Source organism: Saccostrea cucullata, unplaced genomic scaffold (genome assembly GCF_032062105.1).
Source record: "Saccostrea cucullata isolate Sc308-1 unplaced genomic scaffold, CSIRO_AGI_Scuc_v1 ctg2219, whole genome shotgun sequence".
In the NCBI taxonomy this organism is placed as follows: domain Eukaryota; kingdom Metazoa; phylum Mollusca; class Bivalvia; order Ostreida; family Ostreidae; genus Saccostrea; species Saccostrea cuccullata.
Genome location: NW_026930392.1, coordinates 343,860 through 361,679, shown reverse-complemented (window position 1 = coordinate 361,679; position 17,820 = coordinate 343,860). Strand labels below are relative to the sequence as shown.

Genomic DNA, 17,820 nt, shown 5'->3' with positions numbered 1-17,820 from the left:
TCCATTTTTTGCAATTAAAGTAAGAATTTGGAAGAATTAATCAAGAACCGAGCGCACTTTTTTGTGCGCAATAAATATACAGTTTTTTCAATGGGTGGCACTATAGCTCTCCGGTCTATCAATATATTTTTTCGGAGAGCTACAGATCTGCAGCTATAATTAATTTAGAGGAATATTTTAGATTCTTTAAGTCCTATGTCATCAAACTTTTGTCAACTAGTGATGATCACTAATTTGTTTTATATGTATATTGGGCACATTTTATTCCTATGATCATCAAACTTAGTCAGTTGATGATGATCATCTTTTTAGCTCACCTGAGCCGAAGGCTCAAGTGAGAGTTTCTGATCACATTTTGTCCATCGTCTGTCTGTCTAGCTCTCTGTCTGCCCTTCTGTCTGTAAGCAATTTTTAGACAGTTTTACTCCTTTGTATAAATGCGATTAGTAATGTGTCCATCATCCATCCGTCTGTCTAGCTGTCTGTCTGTTTGTCCGTCTGTAAATTTTTTTTCAAAATGCTACGCCTCCTACAGTTTTAGTCTGATTTCAATATAACTTGGCACACAAGTAGACTACAATAAGATACATAATTCTGTATATCTGTTTTTGATTTTGATGAATGGTGTTGCCGTGGTTTAAAATACTAAAAATAGAAATTTCTGTAAAATACATTTAAAATGCTACTCCTACTACAGATTTGGTCTGATTTCAGTATAACTTGGCACACACACAGACTACGCTAAGATACAAGTTTTCTGTTTAAGGAAATTTTGATTACGATGAACGATGTTGCCGTGGTTACTAAAAATAGAAATTTCCATGAAATACATTTGAAATGCTACTCCTCCTACAGATTTGGTGTGATTTCAATATAACTTGGCACACAAGTAGACTACACTAAGATACATAATTCTGAGTATCGGTTTTTGATTTCGATGAACCGTGTTGCTGTGGTTATTAAAAATAGAAAGAGTTCCATGAAATACTTTTCGAATGCTACTCCTCCTACAGATTTGGTCTGATTTCAATATAACGACACATAAGTAGACTACACTAATTAAGATACATAATACTGTTTGTCGGTTTTTGATTTGGATGAACAGTGTTGCTGTGGTTACTAAAAATAGAAATTTTTTGTGAAATACTTCAAAATGCTACTCCTCCTACAGTTTTGGTCTAATTTCAATATATCTTTGCACACAAGTAACTACACTAAGATACATAATTTAGTGCATCGGTTTTAGATTTCAATGAACAGTGTTGCCATGGTTACTATAAATAGAAATTTCTGTGAAATTCCTTTAAAATGCTATTCTCCTACAGTTTTGGTCTGATTTCAATATAACTTGGCACACAAGAAGACAATACTAAGATACATAATTATATGCATTGGTTATAGATTTTGATGAACAGTGTTACCATGGTTACTAAAAATAGAAATTTCCGTGAAATACTTTTAAAATGCTTCTCCAAATACACTTTTAGTCTGATTTTAATATAATTTGTTATGCAAGTAGACTACATTGAGATACATAATTATCAGTTTTGTGTTTTTGATGAACGATGATGCCATGGTAATTAAAATTGAAAATTCTGTAAAATTTTATTAAAGCTACTCCTACAGTTGTGGTCTTATCATAATCTTGTCACAAAAAGAGACTTAATCAAGGATCATTATTTTATTTATTGCTTTTGGAAAGTTTTATGTCCCAACTGCTACTTGTCTCTTCCTTTATTATGAGTACAAACCAGTAGAGCTACAGTCTCGATAGAGACTTCTGGTTCAAAATGCTACTCCTACAGTTTTGGTCCGATTTCAATATTACTTGGCACAAAAGTAGACTACACTAAGATACATAATTTAGTGCATCGGTTTTAGATATCAATGAAAGGTGTTGCCATGGTTACTAAAAATAGAAATTTCTATGAAATTCCTTTAAAGCGCTACTTCTACTACAGTTTTGGTCTGATTTCAATATAACTTGGCACACAAGTAGACTACCCTAAGATACATAATTTATTGCATCAGTTTTAGATTTCAATGAACAGTGTTGCCATGGTTACTAAAAATAGAAATTTCTGAGAAATTCCTTTAAAATGCTATCCTCCTACAGTTTTGGTCTGATTTCAATAAAACTTGGCACACAAGTAGACAATACTAAGATACATAATTATTAAAATGCATTGGTTTTAGATTTTGATGAACAGTGTTGCCATGGTTACTAAAAATAGAAATTTCTGTGAAATTCCTTTAAAATGCTACTCTTTGTACAGTTTTGGTCTAATTTCAATATAACTTGGCACACAAGTAGAATACACTAAGATACATAATATATTGCATCTGTTTTTGATTTCCATGAACGTTGTTGATATGGTTACTAAAAATAGAAATCTCTGTAAAATTCCTTTAAAACGCTACTCCTCCAAAAGTTGTGGTCTGATTTCAATATAACTTGGCACATAAGTAAACTACACTAAACTACATAATATTGTGCATCAGTATTTGATTTCGATGAACGGTGTTGCCAAGGTTACTAAAAATAGAAATTTCTGTGAAATTTCTTTAAAACGCTACTCCTCCAAAAGTTGTGGTCTGATTTCAGTATAACTTGGCACACAAGTAGACTACACTCTGATACATGATTTAGTAGATCGGTTTTTGATTTCAATAAAAGATGTTGCCATGGTTACTAAAAATAGAAATTTCTGTGAAATTCCTTTAAAACACTACTCCTCCTACAGTTTTGGTCTGATGGCAATGACTTCTTTTCTCTTCCTTTGTTATAAGTACAAACCAGTAGAGCTACAGTCTCAACAGAGACTTATGGTTAAAAAATGCAATATCTAGAAAAATAAAACATTTAGAAATTAAGAGGAGCACTGGTCCAGATATTTTTTTGTGTGTTAACTTAAAAAAAAAAATACTACCCATTCATCTGTTATAGTCATACTTAAACAAAGCATTTCATACAACGGGCTACAATGGTTTTTATAATTATAAGTTTCAAAATAATATTGCCATGGTTACTGTATCAAAAGATTTTCTTTAAGGTATGTCACTCGTCAGCTTTTAGAAAAGTTCATGCAGAACCTCTTACTTCAAAACTTTTTATTAAAATTCAATTTTTATAGCATATTTAATTTCAACAATGTTAATGTTTTAACATTCAACTGAAAAACTGCTCAAAAAGCTACAAAGAACCAAGATTTATGAGGGTCAATTTCTTGTGTTGGAAGGATATTTGGCAGATAATTCTGTAAAATTTAATCTGCATATTTATTAAATTTAATATCTTGGAACTTTGGCCTCACATACTTTTACTCAGAGAATATTTTCCATTATGATATTGCTAGGAATATTTAATATAGGTCTTAATTTATATTTTTAGAACAAGTTTTACACCTTCCTTCAACAAACTTTGCCAAAAAATGAAGATATGTCAAATAAGTCAAGATAAAATTTACACCATTTTTCACTTGAAAATCACATATTTTGACCAATATTTCAAAATTAACCTCACTGACCCCAATTTTTTCTTTCATTATTTTAAAGTACTCAATACGTTTGACTGATTAGCACTCAAGTCGTAAAAAGCCTGATTTAAGAAAATGTTTTATTGCCTATTTAGTTTTTTAATACCCCAAATATGTTACTTTTTAGTGCAAAAAGGTCATACAATAATTTACTAATGTTACTTTTTAGTGCAAAAAGGTCACACAATAATTTACGCGCATTTCATGTAATTTGCAATATTTGTTCATTCAGTTATAAATATTATTCAACATATTTTATGCAAAATAAAATCATATATATTGCCATGGTTACATCTGATAAAATATGATAAAGGTTAAAGTAATTAACCAAAGAGTTGAAATTTAAGTGCAAAAAGGTCAACTTCATTGTAACGTAGATCAACAAGATGATCACTGACCCCCTGTTTTCTCTGCGATTTTGAATACAGTGGAGCTTCATTTATCCGGACGCTTTGGTTCCTAGTTAATTTGTCCAGATATGTGAAGCGTCCTGATACCTGAATCACCAGTTAAACAAAACAATATAACATTTAAAAATTCTGTCCCGATGAAAAATCGTCCGAATACTGAAGCATCCGGATATCTGGGGTCCAGATATCTGAAGGTCCACTGTACTCTATATGAGTACTTATCCAAAATATACTTCTCAAAAAATCCTTGATTTAACAAACTTCACGACTGACATACCTTAAATTCCTTCAAAAGGTTGCTACATTTTTTGGAAAAATTTTGGTACATTTGTGAAGTAAGATACATGATCCTTTTTTTTTCAAAGTAATTATTTTTTTTAACTTTAAAAATTGTTGGTTAATTATTTCAACATTTTGTGTTGCAGTGGTTAAGTTTAAATATTGTAAAACCAATCATTGAATAACACGCATTCATGTTTTCGGTCACATTTTGCCTTTGTGCAGCTTCCTCCATGGTTAATTTTTCAGATGTGGAAAACCCTGATATAGTATGTCAACTGAAAACTAAATCACTCTGTCAGACCTATGTTGTACTTTTAAAAGTTTATGGCTTTATTTAAATAATTTAATTTTGTATGTATTCTAACAACATCCCATTGATTGAACCCCCCCCCCCCCCCTTGACAACCAGCTGAATCATCTGTATCCATCAATCCCCTCATTTCCAATCCTTGGGATTCATGGAAAATTCTAGATTTAATAAATGTACCTTAAATTTAACTTCAAACAGTAGCTTGTTCTTACCTCATGTAAACAAACCATCATGGCTACTAAGTCTGTGTATCAGTTATTACCTCCCCCTAATTTCCCATCACATCTATTACTAGGTTTTGTATTACTGTAGATCACTAAATTTTCGCGACACCTTATTTTCACGAGATTGTCATTGACTCTTGATTAGCGAGACAAAATTTTCACGAATTCTGGTTAATGCTATATATAATCTTAAGGAATACTATTATACGTGAGAATATTACGCGAAAATAAAGTTCTCGCGAATAAAAAGTGATTTACAGTATTAAGTGGCAAATTTGAACTTGTAAAGAGCAACACAATTTTACATCCACAGTTGTTTAATTATTTTAAAATTAAATTATAACACCCATTCTCAATATAAGGGCTCAAATAATGTCGCCTCATTTTCATTTAGAAGAAATACCACTGATGTAATTTTTAAATCAACATTATAAATAGTCATATAACAATGAATAAGAATTCATATAATTATCGATCTGAAAGGGTATTTAAGGAGTTCCAAATTCAAATATAGTAGCCTATTTGAAATGTACGTTACTGTCGCCGAGGCAAATATTGTGCTGAATCCCCTCTGTGAAATATATAGTTTTGATTCTCAAGTAAAAATTTTCTGATAAGTTAAACCTTGTATCATATATATTTCTTTTCATAACAATAAATACATTTTCTTTGTGATAATAAATAATTTTTATTGTGCAATGTCCCTGTCGCTTAATTCTATTTCAACCACATTACAAGCAAACACAAAGATTATATACCTGATAGTTTTGTTCTCCTTTATTTATTGATGGGCTAAATTTGAAATTTCAAAGGATTAATTACTCCTACTTAGATAATGTAACATGAAATTGAACAATTTGAGCAACTTTTATAAATATGTTTACGGAATGAAAGACATTTTCAATCGTAGAGATAAGAAAGAAATGTACGTTACCTATATTCTTCCATTAAGAATATGTATTAAGTAGAAAATATGAGACGACTCTGAATAAGCAACCCCTTGTATCCTGTAAACTGGCAAAGATGTTTTGCTTAACACAATTAAAAATTATTTTTTTACATGAAAAGTGATCATTTGAAATGTACGTTACTGAAATGTACGTTACCATGAAATTCGAATTAAGTGAATCTCGCACGAATTTTCATGTATTCTCATACTTTCACACACTCGAATGTGTACACAAAGGAAAGTTTCAAAGGTTGGAGGTCGGCTAAATCCCAAAATTAATGAAAAGAAACGTTTCTGCTGAGGAAAAAAAAAATACATTAAGGTCAATTATATGTAATATAATTTTGATACCTGGTATATATTTCTGAATACGAAACTTGTATGATGCATTTCTTATGATATGCAAGTTCAAATAGTATCAATATATTGCGTGTCTAACGTACGCTTGAGGAAGAGAATTGATTTTTATTTTTGAAATGTACGTTACGTATGGTAACGTACATTTTGCGTATTTCTAACTGACATTTATTTTAATTTAGTCAATGAATTGCGTTTACACGAGCGAAACAAAATTATCGTTACAATCCATTAGACAACTGACCACATAAATCCATCTAAATGCTCCCCCAATCCTCGTAAATGTGGAAGACTGTAACCTCATGCTAGAAAATTAATTTTAAGTGTCTTAAATTCATCTTTGGAAACCTTTTTGCAGTTTGTTTACTTTTAGTATGTGACTTTTCGTCAATATTAATTTAATTGTTGTTGATAATTTAAAACAAGGTGTGCATAGGCTTATAATTGGTAAAAAAAAAAGAAGAAAGAAACAAAACAAATAAACCCAGAACACAAGACGGTCACGTACATTTCAAATACTGAAAGGCACACAATACTCAGTTTTGTTTGAATCATTGTATTTTGGGTTATATTTTTCTAGATCTGCTGAAAAGCACGTATGTTTGTGTTTTAACAAACGATGTTGCAACATACTAAATGAAATTGTTAACAAGACTGTCGATGGATATATTCGGAATAGATTTATGTTAAGTTTCAATGGCCAAACACGAGCATTTGTTAGATCATAGCAAAATACGTCTGACTCTTATTTGTCTTTGCCTGTAACCTTGCACACAGGTAGAAGTAACTAGGCTACGGTGTCAATTTCAGCAAAACAGCACAAAAGAATGGTAATGAACTGAGGTGGAGGGGACTCCCCAATAATATGTGAAATGAACGTTACCGAAGTGACGTGATATTCATGTAGTTGATGACAATAACCTCGTTTGTTACATTATGATTTCTTATATTACTGCGTTAAAACACTTCATTGAAACGATTTTTATGTCAATAATTGCTTTTTTTAATATTTTCTTATTACTAATTTACATATTATTACAAGCTTGAAATGTACGTTACCTACTCATATTCTGAGGCAATCGTGTCTTTATAGTGGTGATTGTGACATATAACACAATATGATTACATAGATAATCTTTTTTGAAATAAACTGAAACAAAACGATGAATTTTTAGATGAATTTTAAGCTTTTTATTAAACAGAAATATATCTTGAAATGTACGTTACATTTACGTAGTTTTCTAAATCGGCATGGATATATGTTAAAAAAGACAGTAACTACAAAATAGAATTTTACTACATGTACATGTTAAGTTCCAGCATCTGTAGAAAATGACAAGATTCCAAACTGATCGCTCTAAACAAAACAGAGAGAAGAATTTAAAGCATATATTTAAAAAAATGTTTTTATACATCTGGATCAAAAAGTTAAACCTTTGTTTTTTGAAAGGAAAAATCAAACGCACGTTCGTATGCCGAGAAAATATGTTGCTGACAGAGTTGGTAGGATGTGCTGGTGTTAAGATGAGATATTCCAATTGTGATTTTAATCACTACATTTTTATTTGACATATCTTTTTGGACATTGAAGAAAGAGTAACGTACATTTCAAGCTACATTTCTGAATAAAATCATCCTCTACTTTACCGTCTTGTCATTATTCCATGTATTAAGATTTGATGAAAAAAAATCTGGAAACAAAATCTTCACATACTTTCTTTCAAAGGTAATTGATAGAAAAATTGTTATCTTGAACTTCATTTTTTAAAAAATCAGAGAGGCATTTGTGCCCTTATATTGAGAATGGGTGATAAGGAATTACTCTAATTTTTGGCCAAATTATCAAGTATAACCAGATTTGGGTCATTTACGCTTTTTAGGTCAGATGATGAAAACAGATAGCAATAGGTCACCTGAGTAAATTCAGATGACCTATTGCTATCTGTTTTCATCTGTCGTTGAGCGACGTTCATCGTATGTTAACATTTTAACATTTTCAGCTTCTTCTCTGCAACCGCTCAACCTAGTGAATTTCAACCAGTTTTGTCATAAAGCATTTATGGGTGATGGGGAACAAATATTGTGGATTTCATGATTCCTGCCCCCATGGGGCCTGGGGATGGGGCCAAACCACTAAAATTAATGCAATCATTAAAAATCTTTTTTACTCCTGGACATCAAGCAGTCAAACTGTTGGGATGATTGTAATCAGCATTGAGTCCTCTACCAAAATTGTGAAATTCATGGCCCCAGGGTCAGGGGTTCTAATGCAAGGGCGGACTATACAGATTATATAGAAAAAAAAATGCATTATTTCTTTGAAAATCTTCTTCTCTGCTTCTGGGTATTACATGTAAATAAACTAACCAAGTACATGTACATAGTTATGAGAATGCCTTTTCTAAAATTGTGAATTTCATAGCACTAAGATTAGTGGTTCTGGTGTTAGGGCGGGGCTCTTTTGATTATATAGTGAAAATGCATTAATTCTTTAAAAATCTCTTTCTCTGCTCCTGCATGGGTATTAAATGAACTAACCAAGTACATAGTTATGATGAACTAGAATGTATCTACCAAAATTGTGAATTTCATGGCCCCTGGATTGGGGGTCCGGTGTTAGGATGGGGCTCTGTTGATTATATAGTGAAAATGCATTAATTCTTTAAAATTCTCTGCTCTGCTTCTTGTTATTAAATAAACTAGGTTCATAATTATGATAAGCAAGAGTTCCTCTTCCCAAAATTGTGAATTTTATGACCCTAGGGTCAGGGGTTCTGGTGTTAGGGCCAGGCTCTATTTGATTTTATTATAGTGAAAATGCATAAATTCTTTGAAAATCTTCTTCTCTGCTCCTGGGTGTTAAATAAACTAAACTAAGTACATACATTTAGTTATAATAAGCAAGAGTGCCCTTTCCAAAATTTCATGGCCCCAGGGTCAGGGGTTCTGGTGTTACGACAAGGCTCTATTGATTATATGGTGAAAATGCATAAATTCTTTGATAATCTTTTAAAATAAACTAACCAAGTACATAGTTATGATGAGCAAGATTGAGTGCCTCTTCCAAAATTGTGAGTTTTATAGCCCCAGAGTCAGGAGTTCCTGTGTTAGGGCAAGGCTCTATAGATTATATATTGAAAATACATTATATCTTAAAAATCTTCTTTTCTGCTCCTGGGTATTAAGCAGATTAACTACCTATATAGCTATGATGAGCAATAGCTCTTCTTCCAGTATTGAGAATTTCAAGGCCCCTGGGTCAGGGGTACCATAGAAGGGGGCTATACTTATATACTGAAAATGAGTTATTTGTTTGAAATCTGCTCTTTGGTACATGTATTAATCAAACATTTTTGTTGAGGAAGGGTGCTTTTTCCAAAACTGTGAAATGTGTGGACCTAGGGTCAAGGGTTGAAGTGTGGTAGGGGCACTACTGATTATTGCTGAATATTACTGATTAGTTGAGATGCATTCTTTGTTCCCCTACCCTACCTATGGGTATCAAGTAACCAAACTAAGCAATTGCTAAGTGTATATTCATGATGAGCAATGGTGCCTCTTTCAAAATTGTGAATGCCATAGCATCTAGCATGTGTCAATTTAGAAAGAAGGTTACAGTGACCTACTTTTAAAGTTTCAAAGGTAATATCTACATTTTTTAAGTAATAATTGACTTAAAATCATAAAATTTTATCAGTTTAGGTATTTGAGATTCTTGGGGTATCTTTACCAAAAAGTATGTCACTTGACATACTTTTGGAATGTTGTGTGTATATCTGATGCAGTTCGGGTTTTCAGAGTGTTGTAATCAAAATGTTGGTCATTATGACCTTCTTTTGGAATTCCAGGGTGTTATCTATACATATACATGTAGGATACAACAACAAAAAAGGATTTTGTAAAAATATTGTCTTTATTCCTTGTTTAAAAACTGGAGCAGTGTTGATGACTTCCTATTTTAATCATCTGTTAACTTGAAATAAGTATTTTAAACAAAGCTTAGAAATCATTCAATCGTATATTTTTTGTCTCATTTTAGAAGAGGAGAACCCTTCGTCAGACGTTACAGAGACAGCGCGAGGAACAGGAGCGCCTGGCTAAATTGGCTACAAAGAAGCCCACTGTGGAGGGCAATGGCAGTGCCCTGGGTGGTGTGGCGACAGGGCAGGGGAACGGCTTCAGCTTCCCTGTAGACCAGACTCCCCCCCGGCCCGGACACAGGCTGTCCTACACAGAGGCCACCGGGGGTCTGATGTACTCACCCCCCTCCTACAGAACCGTCACCCACTCAGCCACCATCAACAACCCAGTATTCACAGACAAAAGTGCTGAAGATAACTATGTCTAGATAATGAACTTACAATTTCATTTATTTATATCTTGTTGACATTAGATGAATATATAGGGATAAATGTTGTACTTCTAATTATAACCCAGTCAGTCCTTGTAAAAGGAGGCTTAAATTCAGAGTTTCCAATTGAGATAGGTATTTACTAATAGATGGGGTCTTAATTAACCTATTAAAGATATTTTATTTAATCTTTTTTTACCATTTTAACAGATGATTTAATGAGGACAGGTATGAAGTTGTATTTATTCTCTTTATGAATTGTTGTTTTTGGTATTTTAACTATTTTGTTGATGTTGTTGTTTGTTATTCTTTTCATTTTGTACATATGAGATTACTTTATAATTATAATACATGTTATATAAAAAGTATTTAATTGGTAAGAATTTGATTAGATGTACATATACAGTCCCTGAAATGTTCTACTTTCCCATTTTTCCGTTCGCTCACCGTTCATGCAGTGTGCGTTCTCCGTTCGCTTTCTGTTCACAGTTTTGCGTTCACCGTGCGCTCGCGTTCACCATTCACAAAACACTCACCGTTCGCTCTTTGTTCCGTTTACTTTGCATTCAGCGTTCACTTATCGTTCAGTCTTTATTTTCATTCGGAACTCTGAAGTGAAAGGACTTATCTTTTTGATGGTAAGGATTTACACGTTTTTAATTTAATAACTAAGATATCGTGGTTGAAGAATAATTATTTCATGGCAAGAATTATCTACGATATATTTATATTTTTTTTTTAAAATAAATTAGGTGTTTTGATATTAGTTAAATTAATCTGGAAAACACATGTTGTTATAAGCACTTTTAAGTGCCCACATATATGTAGAATAATCCTAACATTTTAAATTTAAATATTAAGCCAGTTTAGTACTAATACTTCAAGAACGGCAACATTTTGTTGTTATGTGAAAGACAACAAATAGTTAATCGATGAATGATAATCCAAGTCTATTAATTTACCAACTGGAGCACATATACGAAAAAATCATTTCTAACACGTATTTATCAATGATGCACAAAAAAATGTTAGAACTAGTTGTGAGAATTATAAACAGTACGGCGATATTCATTTAATTGAATATCTTTCGAGCAACTTAAATTTATTGTGTGTTTTTTAAAAAAGATCAATTGTTTAAAATTCAGTACATTATTATAATTTTTTGTTCTACTTTACATATATAAAGTTTTTAATTAAAGAGGGAAATTTCATTCCTTCACTGTAACTAAATAATTATATGTTTGTCATTCAGTATGATCACATGTAAGAGCCCCCCCCCCCCCCTTGGCATCTTTCCCCCTAAATTGCATACTTACTTTAGTTAGTATTTTGAATATTTAAATTACCATTTAATGTGTATTGTAACACAAAAAATTCAGTCTTAATACAAACATCCATATAGTCATTAAACAATTGTAGTTGAATATGTACCGACAGTGGTATTTTCAATTGGCAGGGAGTATCTTCAAAATCAATTACATACTTAATCCTTCCGAGTATATATTCCCCATAATTTTTATTAATTTTTTTTTCAGTTATGTAGAAATCCGATTTGGAAATGAAAGGTAAAAATGTTGAAACTTCTTGGAAATACTAAGTAACTCTTTGCCTTCGGTGTAACGAGATCTTCACACCTGCACTGTATCGAATGATTTTGATTGACAGGACAAGCATGTGGTCTTTGTGTGAACTTGAAAAAGGGAAAAAAAGCCAATGATGACTACCAAATGGATTTGTTTCACCGCCTGGAATATTTAGAAAAAATAATCAGAATTTTTATATGATACAACAGATATCTGAGAAAGGAGGGGGCTAAAATCTCTCTCTCTCTCTCTCTCTCCCACACACAGTCATATGTTCAAAAAAACCTTGGCAGCATATTACTTAATTTAATTCTGAAAATATAACCTATTAAAAATTGAATATGAATGCCTCTTTTCCTCATCTTGTAATATCTGCAAGTATAAACACGGCCGGGAAATGTCTACAGATACATGTAGAAGTTTGCTAAAAAAAATCATTTTAAAGAATGAAAATGATACATAATAACAATATTAGAATTTTAAAATACAAGTTTGTTTATACAATAAATCAGCAGACCTTTGTAATTTTTTTTCATTATTTTACACAGAATCGCATTTGTATCGTTGTAACAACCGTGGTAATTAATTCATTCTATAAGTTTAGCTTTCTCTTTTAAAATCCACATTATTTTATTAGTTAAAAGAGCATATTTATTTTATCAGTAGATTAATTTTATTTGTTATAGACTGTACAGTAACAATTAAACATATTTTACGGCAATATAAATTGTGTTATTTAAATGCTGTAAGATACTTAAATTAATAATTTTACTCAATGTAATTTTTGTACATCTATTTTAATTATTTTTTTTTTTATATTTATCAATTTATTGTTTATCTATATTTTAATACCTGATAGAATAGAATAATTTTAATCCAAGGAAAAGATGGGAGGCATTCCGAATAAATCATTCATCTTGCGTTCACTGTTCATTCACTGTTCACTTTGCGCTCGCGTTTGTGCTACATTCGCGTTCTGCGTTCACTCATTGTTCACCATTCACACATCTTTCACTAAGTTGCTTTCAGCGTTTGAACATCGTTCACTCACTGTTCGTTCACCCTTGGTTCACCGTTCAGGTGGGAAAGTAGAATGTTTCAGGGACTGTATATCTGAAGAAAAAAAATGCTGTTTATTATTTCTCATAGATCAAATTAATTTGATTACTTTCTTGTAAGTTCACCAGTACTAAAAGTTTGAGTTAGCTTTTCTGATCAAAGTTTATCCATCCTTTCATCTGTCCATTCACTTTTCACATTTTCATTCAGGTCACAATAAAAATAGTCTCAATAATAGCACACTAGTATAGTCAGGCATGTTTAGGCATATTGATATGGAGGTATTTTAGGGCAAGTAATGATCCATGTTTTTTCATGACCCCTGGAGGGTAGGATGGGACCAAACTGGGTGATGAAATTTATAGGAAAAAAATTATAAATATATTTTCATCAAAAAATAAAGGGCATGATTAGTCGTATTTATATGGAAACAACCTACATGTAAGTATAAGTGTAGATTCGTGTTTCTTCAAATGATTACCCTTTGGAATGGGGCAAAGTTTTCCGTGCTATGTATGTGAGATTTTAAAAATTTTCCTCTGTAACTTCCAAAAAAAATTTGAATAAATCTATAAATTACTTCCTCCCAGAAGTGAAACACCCTGAAAGCGGAGTACCAGTAGATTGATTCTTTTCCCTCGCATCCCATGACACAGCTAATGCAGGCATTTTTATTGTTAAAGGATAATGAAATGAGATCATGATACACATCTCAGAAACATAGCTGTATGGTAATCAGGTGCCCTTTACACTTACGGGTGATGGATTTTACTCAGTACATGTATGGCCATATTAGTTTAACTAGTGATTGTCTTAATTTGTTATATTCATGCAGAGCTTCCTTATTACTGTATATTTTTAACACGATAATTGTCAATTTTTATGCTTCCAGATAAACTACATGTACTTTTGATTAATCCTGAATTACATATTAGATGTATTCTGTTACAGTACAAATACAATACATACTAGTAATTGTATTTAAACCAGAACTGTCAATCAAATTTCAATTTCAAGGTTATATTATATGTTTGTTTTTTTAAAATAATTTTAGGACAGGTTCTTATTAATTGTTTTATTTTGATTTTTTATTTTGTCTTTATACATCTTTTAAATAAATTGTGCAATATTTGTCTTGTCAGGAATTCAAGTTGTCTGGGCATCCTTTCCCTTCGCCAGTTATAAATCATTACCAGGTACCTTAAAGTAATGACTGTTCAGTGTGACTGTGACTGTTAATGTAGTACATAGCAATAACATGAGTCTATAGACGCCAACAGAATTGTAATTATATCACTTAAAAATTTACATTTTGATGATGTATTTTTGCCTATAATTTTTCAATTCTAAAATATGAAATATGAATAATGATTCCCACCTTCACCCATAATAAGCTAAGCATAACTCTTCAAATGATCTCTCTTTAAATCATGAGGGCAAGTCCTGCAGTTAAATTTGAATGGGGTTTCAGGATGGTAACACCCCCAACACCCCCAAACAAGAGACCCATGGACCTTATAAATGTAGGTCACCTGAGTATCATGTAACAACTTTCCAACAATTGAATTTGGTTTGTTTTTTAAACCAGAGGCCATGAAATTCTCATTTTCTGAAAGAGGCATCGATCATTGCTTATCATAACTATACATGCACTTAGCTTGCTTACTATATACAATACAATAATTTTTATAGCGCATTAGAATAAAGACACTCAAGTGCATTTCACATTGAAATATACATAATTAAGCATACAAATTGAGTACAAACTACTTAATTTTAAAAAATACATATTTGTGCATAAAAAATAGGAATATCGAAAAGACTTTATGTGTACCAAAAGACCATAAAATATCATGTATTTATTAGCTGCAGATCTATAGCTCTCCAATAAAAAATATATTGACCGACCGGAGAGCTACATGTGCAGTGCTACCCATTGTAAAAACTGGATATTTATTGTCATTTTTTCAATGGGGGGCACTGTAGCTCTCCGGTCTATCAATATACTGTAAGTTACGTGGGAGTCTATAATAAAGATACAACAAATGAGACATTTAAAACAACAAGTAACAGCTTTTCAAAAGCTTGCCTGACTAATGTCATCAATATCTATAGAACTTATAAGCATGAAAAGTTATAAATGTTTACATTGAAGGGGGGGGGGGGTAAATTACAGACCTGTTTACTCTTACGATTTCGCTGTATTTTGTACGGATTTTTAGTCTAAAATACGTCTCACGTTTTGCTATTATGAAAATACGGAAATCGGAAATACGTTCATTTGGAATTTAGCAGTTAATTTTCGTTATGATCTGTCTTAGTTTCAAGCTTTTTAATCGCTAAAAAAGAAAACAATTCGAACACTTAAGTGATGTCGGGTTGCCAAAACGCCCTGGTATTATAAAATAACAAAGACCATGTTGTCAAATCAAGTTTTTGTAATCAGAAAAACAGCTATTCTCTCTTAATATATGTAGAATCGTCGGATAGTTAAATCTTACTGGCAAAAGTCAAATCTCACGGAGAAATCGAATCAAAAATACTGAGAGACGACGATATGGGTAAACAGATCTGAAATTATTTCAGGAGTAAATTATGAAGATGTGAACAAAAACATCATGCATTCATTTTAAGTTGTACGATACTCATCAGAGCAATGGAAAAAGAACATATTTTATATAAAACGTACATATTGTTTGTATCTCAAATAAAAAATGAAATCATGTGCATGTCCCGCTGTAGATTCGAACCGGCGAGTCGGACGTAAAGATGAACACCTCACTCCACGAGTCTAAAAATGGTTTTAGAGGATCAAGTAAATAAGGGAAAAACGAATGTAATTGATTAATGCTGGAAAGCATGGCTACATGTAAAGGTTCCATAAATTAGATTCAACTGCATACAGCATAGGCTTTGAGGAAGACAACTGAAAATATGATAACTGCAAGAAATTGGGAATCGTAACGGTTATGACTGACATGCAGAATATGTTTAATAGTTTCTTGGGTGTGCCAGAGCATCAAAGATTGTTGGAAACGTGGGATAAATAATTAAAGCCCTATATGCTTAAATGATCCAACAAACTTGACGGCGATATATGAATGTCGACAGGCGCGGATTCAGGAAGTTTTTCCCAGGGATCATGAGGGGTCCACATCAGAAATATTTGTACGAGCAAAAAAGTAATAAACTTTCACAATCCTGAACTGTGAGAAGACACTTTCATAAGTCTATACTCTGTTTTTGTAGTAGGACCCCCCCCCCCCCCCCCCCCGGGTTATGATCAGATGTTTATTTGGCCAGTACATCCTCTGAAGAGGTTTTTGTTCGTTTTGTTTTTATTACTTTAAATGAGACAAATGGACTAATCCAGTAGTGTAACGTGTTTGCCTAACACATATACACCTGTACTTTATGGTTTTTCTTTGGGTCTAGGGGCCCCTCAGATAACTTGCTGAGGAATTTGATTGTTGACTAAAACTTAGTTACATATGCCAAATATACAGATATCGGGTGCTTCCCTAGCACGCAAATAAACGAAATAATTAACTAAATCGCCTCCTAATCAATTGGGCTTCTAACTCTGGAGCGACTTCAAGAAGCGCCCAAAGAAACAACTAAAGCGCAAGCACGTCGCTTCTACCACACCCCTGTCAACGCGCGATCGGCAACAACGATCGTTAAATTCAACTATAGGAGGAGGATAGGGTTAAATAAAACAGTATTTTGTCCTATTTCTTCGCGATTTCTTTCAACTTTTTAGCTCACCTCAACGAAGTGGGGGGGAGCTTATGTGATACCCTCGGCGTCGGTGTCGGCGTCCCGGGTTAAGGTGAAGTTTTTTGGAGCAGTTTTCTTTTTAAGTACTTCTATGTCCTATATTGATTAGACATACATGGAAGATGTTTCTAATGTGTTTCATTGTACCAGTCAAAGTTTCAGATGCTGCAATTTCAGCTAAGGAATGACCAGGTTAATGTTTTTGGAGCAGGTTAACATTTTTGGTGCAGTTTTTGGTGTAGGTCTCATTTCCAAGTAACTATAAGCCCTATGCTGACCAAACTTACATGGATGGTACATCTTAGGATGCATACTACCAGACTTGCTTCGGATGCTGAATCTGACCTACATTTTCCGGTTGAGTGAACAGGTTAAAGTTTTTGGTGCAGGTTTCATGTCCAAGTTACTATGAGACATATAATGACCAAACTTGCATGGATTGTACATCTTAGGATGCATATTACAAGACTTGCTTCGGATGCTGAATCTGACCTACATTTTCCGGTTGAGTGAACAGGTTAAAATTTTTGGTGCAGGTTTCATTTCCAAGGTACTACGAACCCTATAATGACTAAACTTGCCTGGATGGTACATCTTAGGATGCATACTACCAGACTTGCTTCAGATGCTGAATCTGACCTGCATTTTCTGGACGAGTAAACATTTTAAAGTTTATGGTGCAGGATTCATTTCCAAGTAACTTTGAGCCCTATAATGACCAAACTTGCATGGATGGCACATCTAAGGGTGCATTCTACTAGGCTGGCTTCAGAAGCTGAATCTGACCTACATTTTCCGGATTAGTGAAAAGGTTAGTTTTTTATACAGGTTTCATTTCCAAGTAACTCTGAGCTCTACGTTGAACAAACTTGCATGGATGATACATCTTAGGATGCACACTAATGGACTTGCTTCAGATGCTGAATTCGACATACATTTTCCAGATAATAGACCTCGTAAAAGTTATGGGTGCAGGTCT

At 32.8% G+C, this 17,820-nt stretch overlaps 1 protein-coding gene across 2 annotated transcripts in view; it reads left to right on the top strand.

Annotated features, from left to right (window-relative positions):
- The window catches only part of LOC134228393 (glutamate [NMDA] receptor subunit 1-like), a 59,688-nt gene extending 48,543 nt beyond the window's left edge, over nt 1-11,145 (top strand). For both annotated transcript variants that reach the window (XM_062710042.1, XM_062710043.1), the window contains exon 18: nt 10,108-11,145. In XM_062710042.1, coding sequence (XP_062566026.1) covers nt 10,108-10,416 — 309 coding nt within the window. In that variant the 3' untranslated portion in view covers nt 10,417-11,145. The remainder of the gene's footprint in view (nt 1-10,107) is intronic.
- Nucleotides 11,146-17,820: the final 6,675 nt, after the last annotated feature.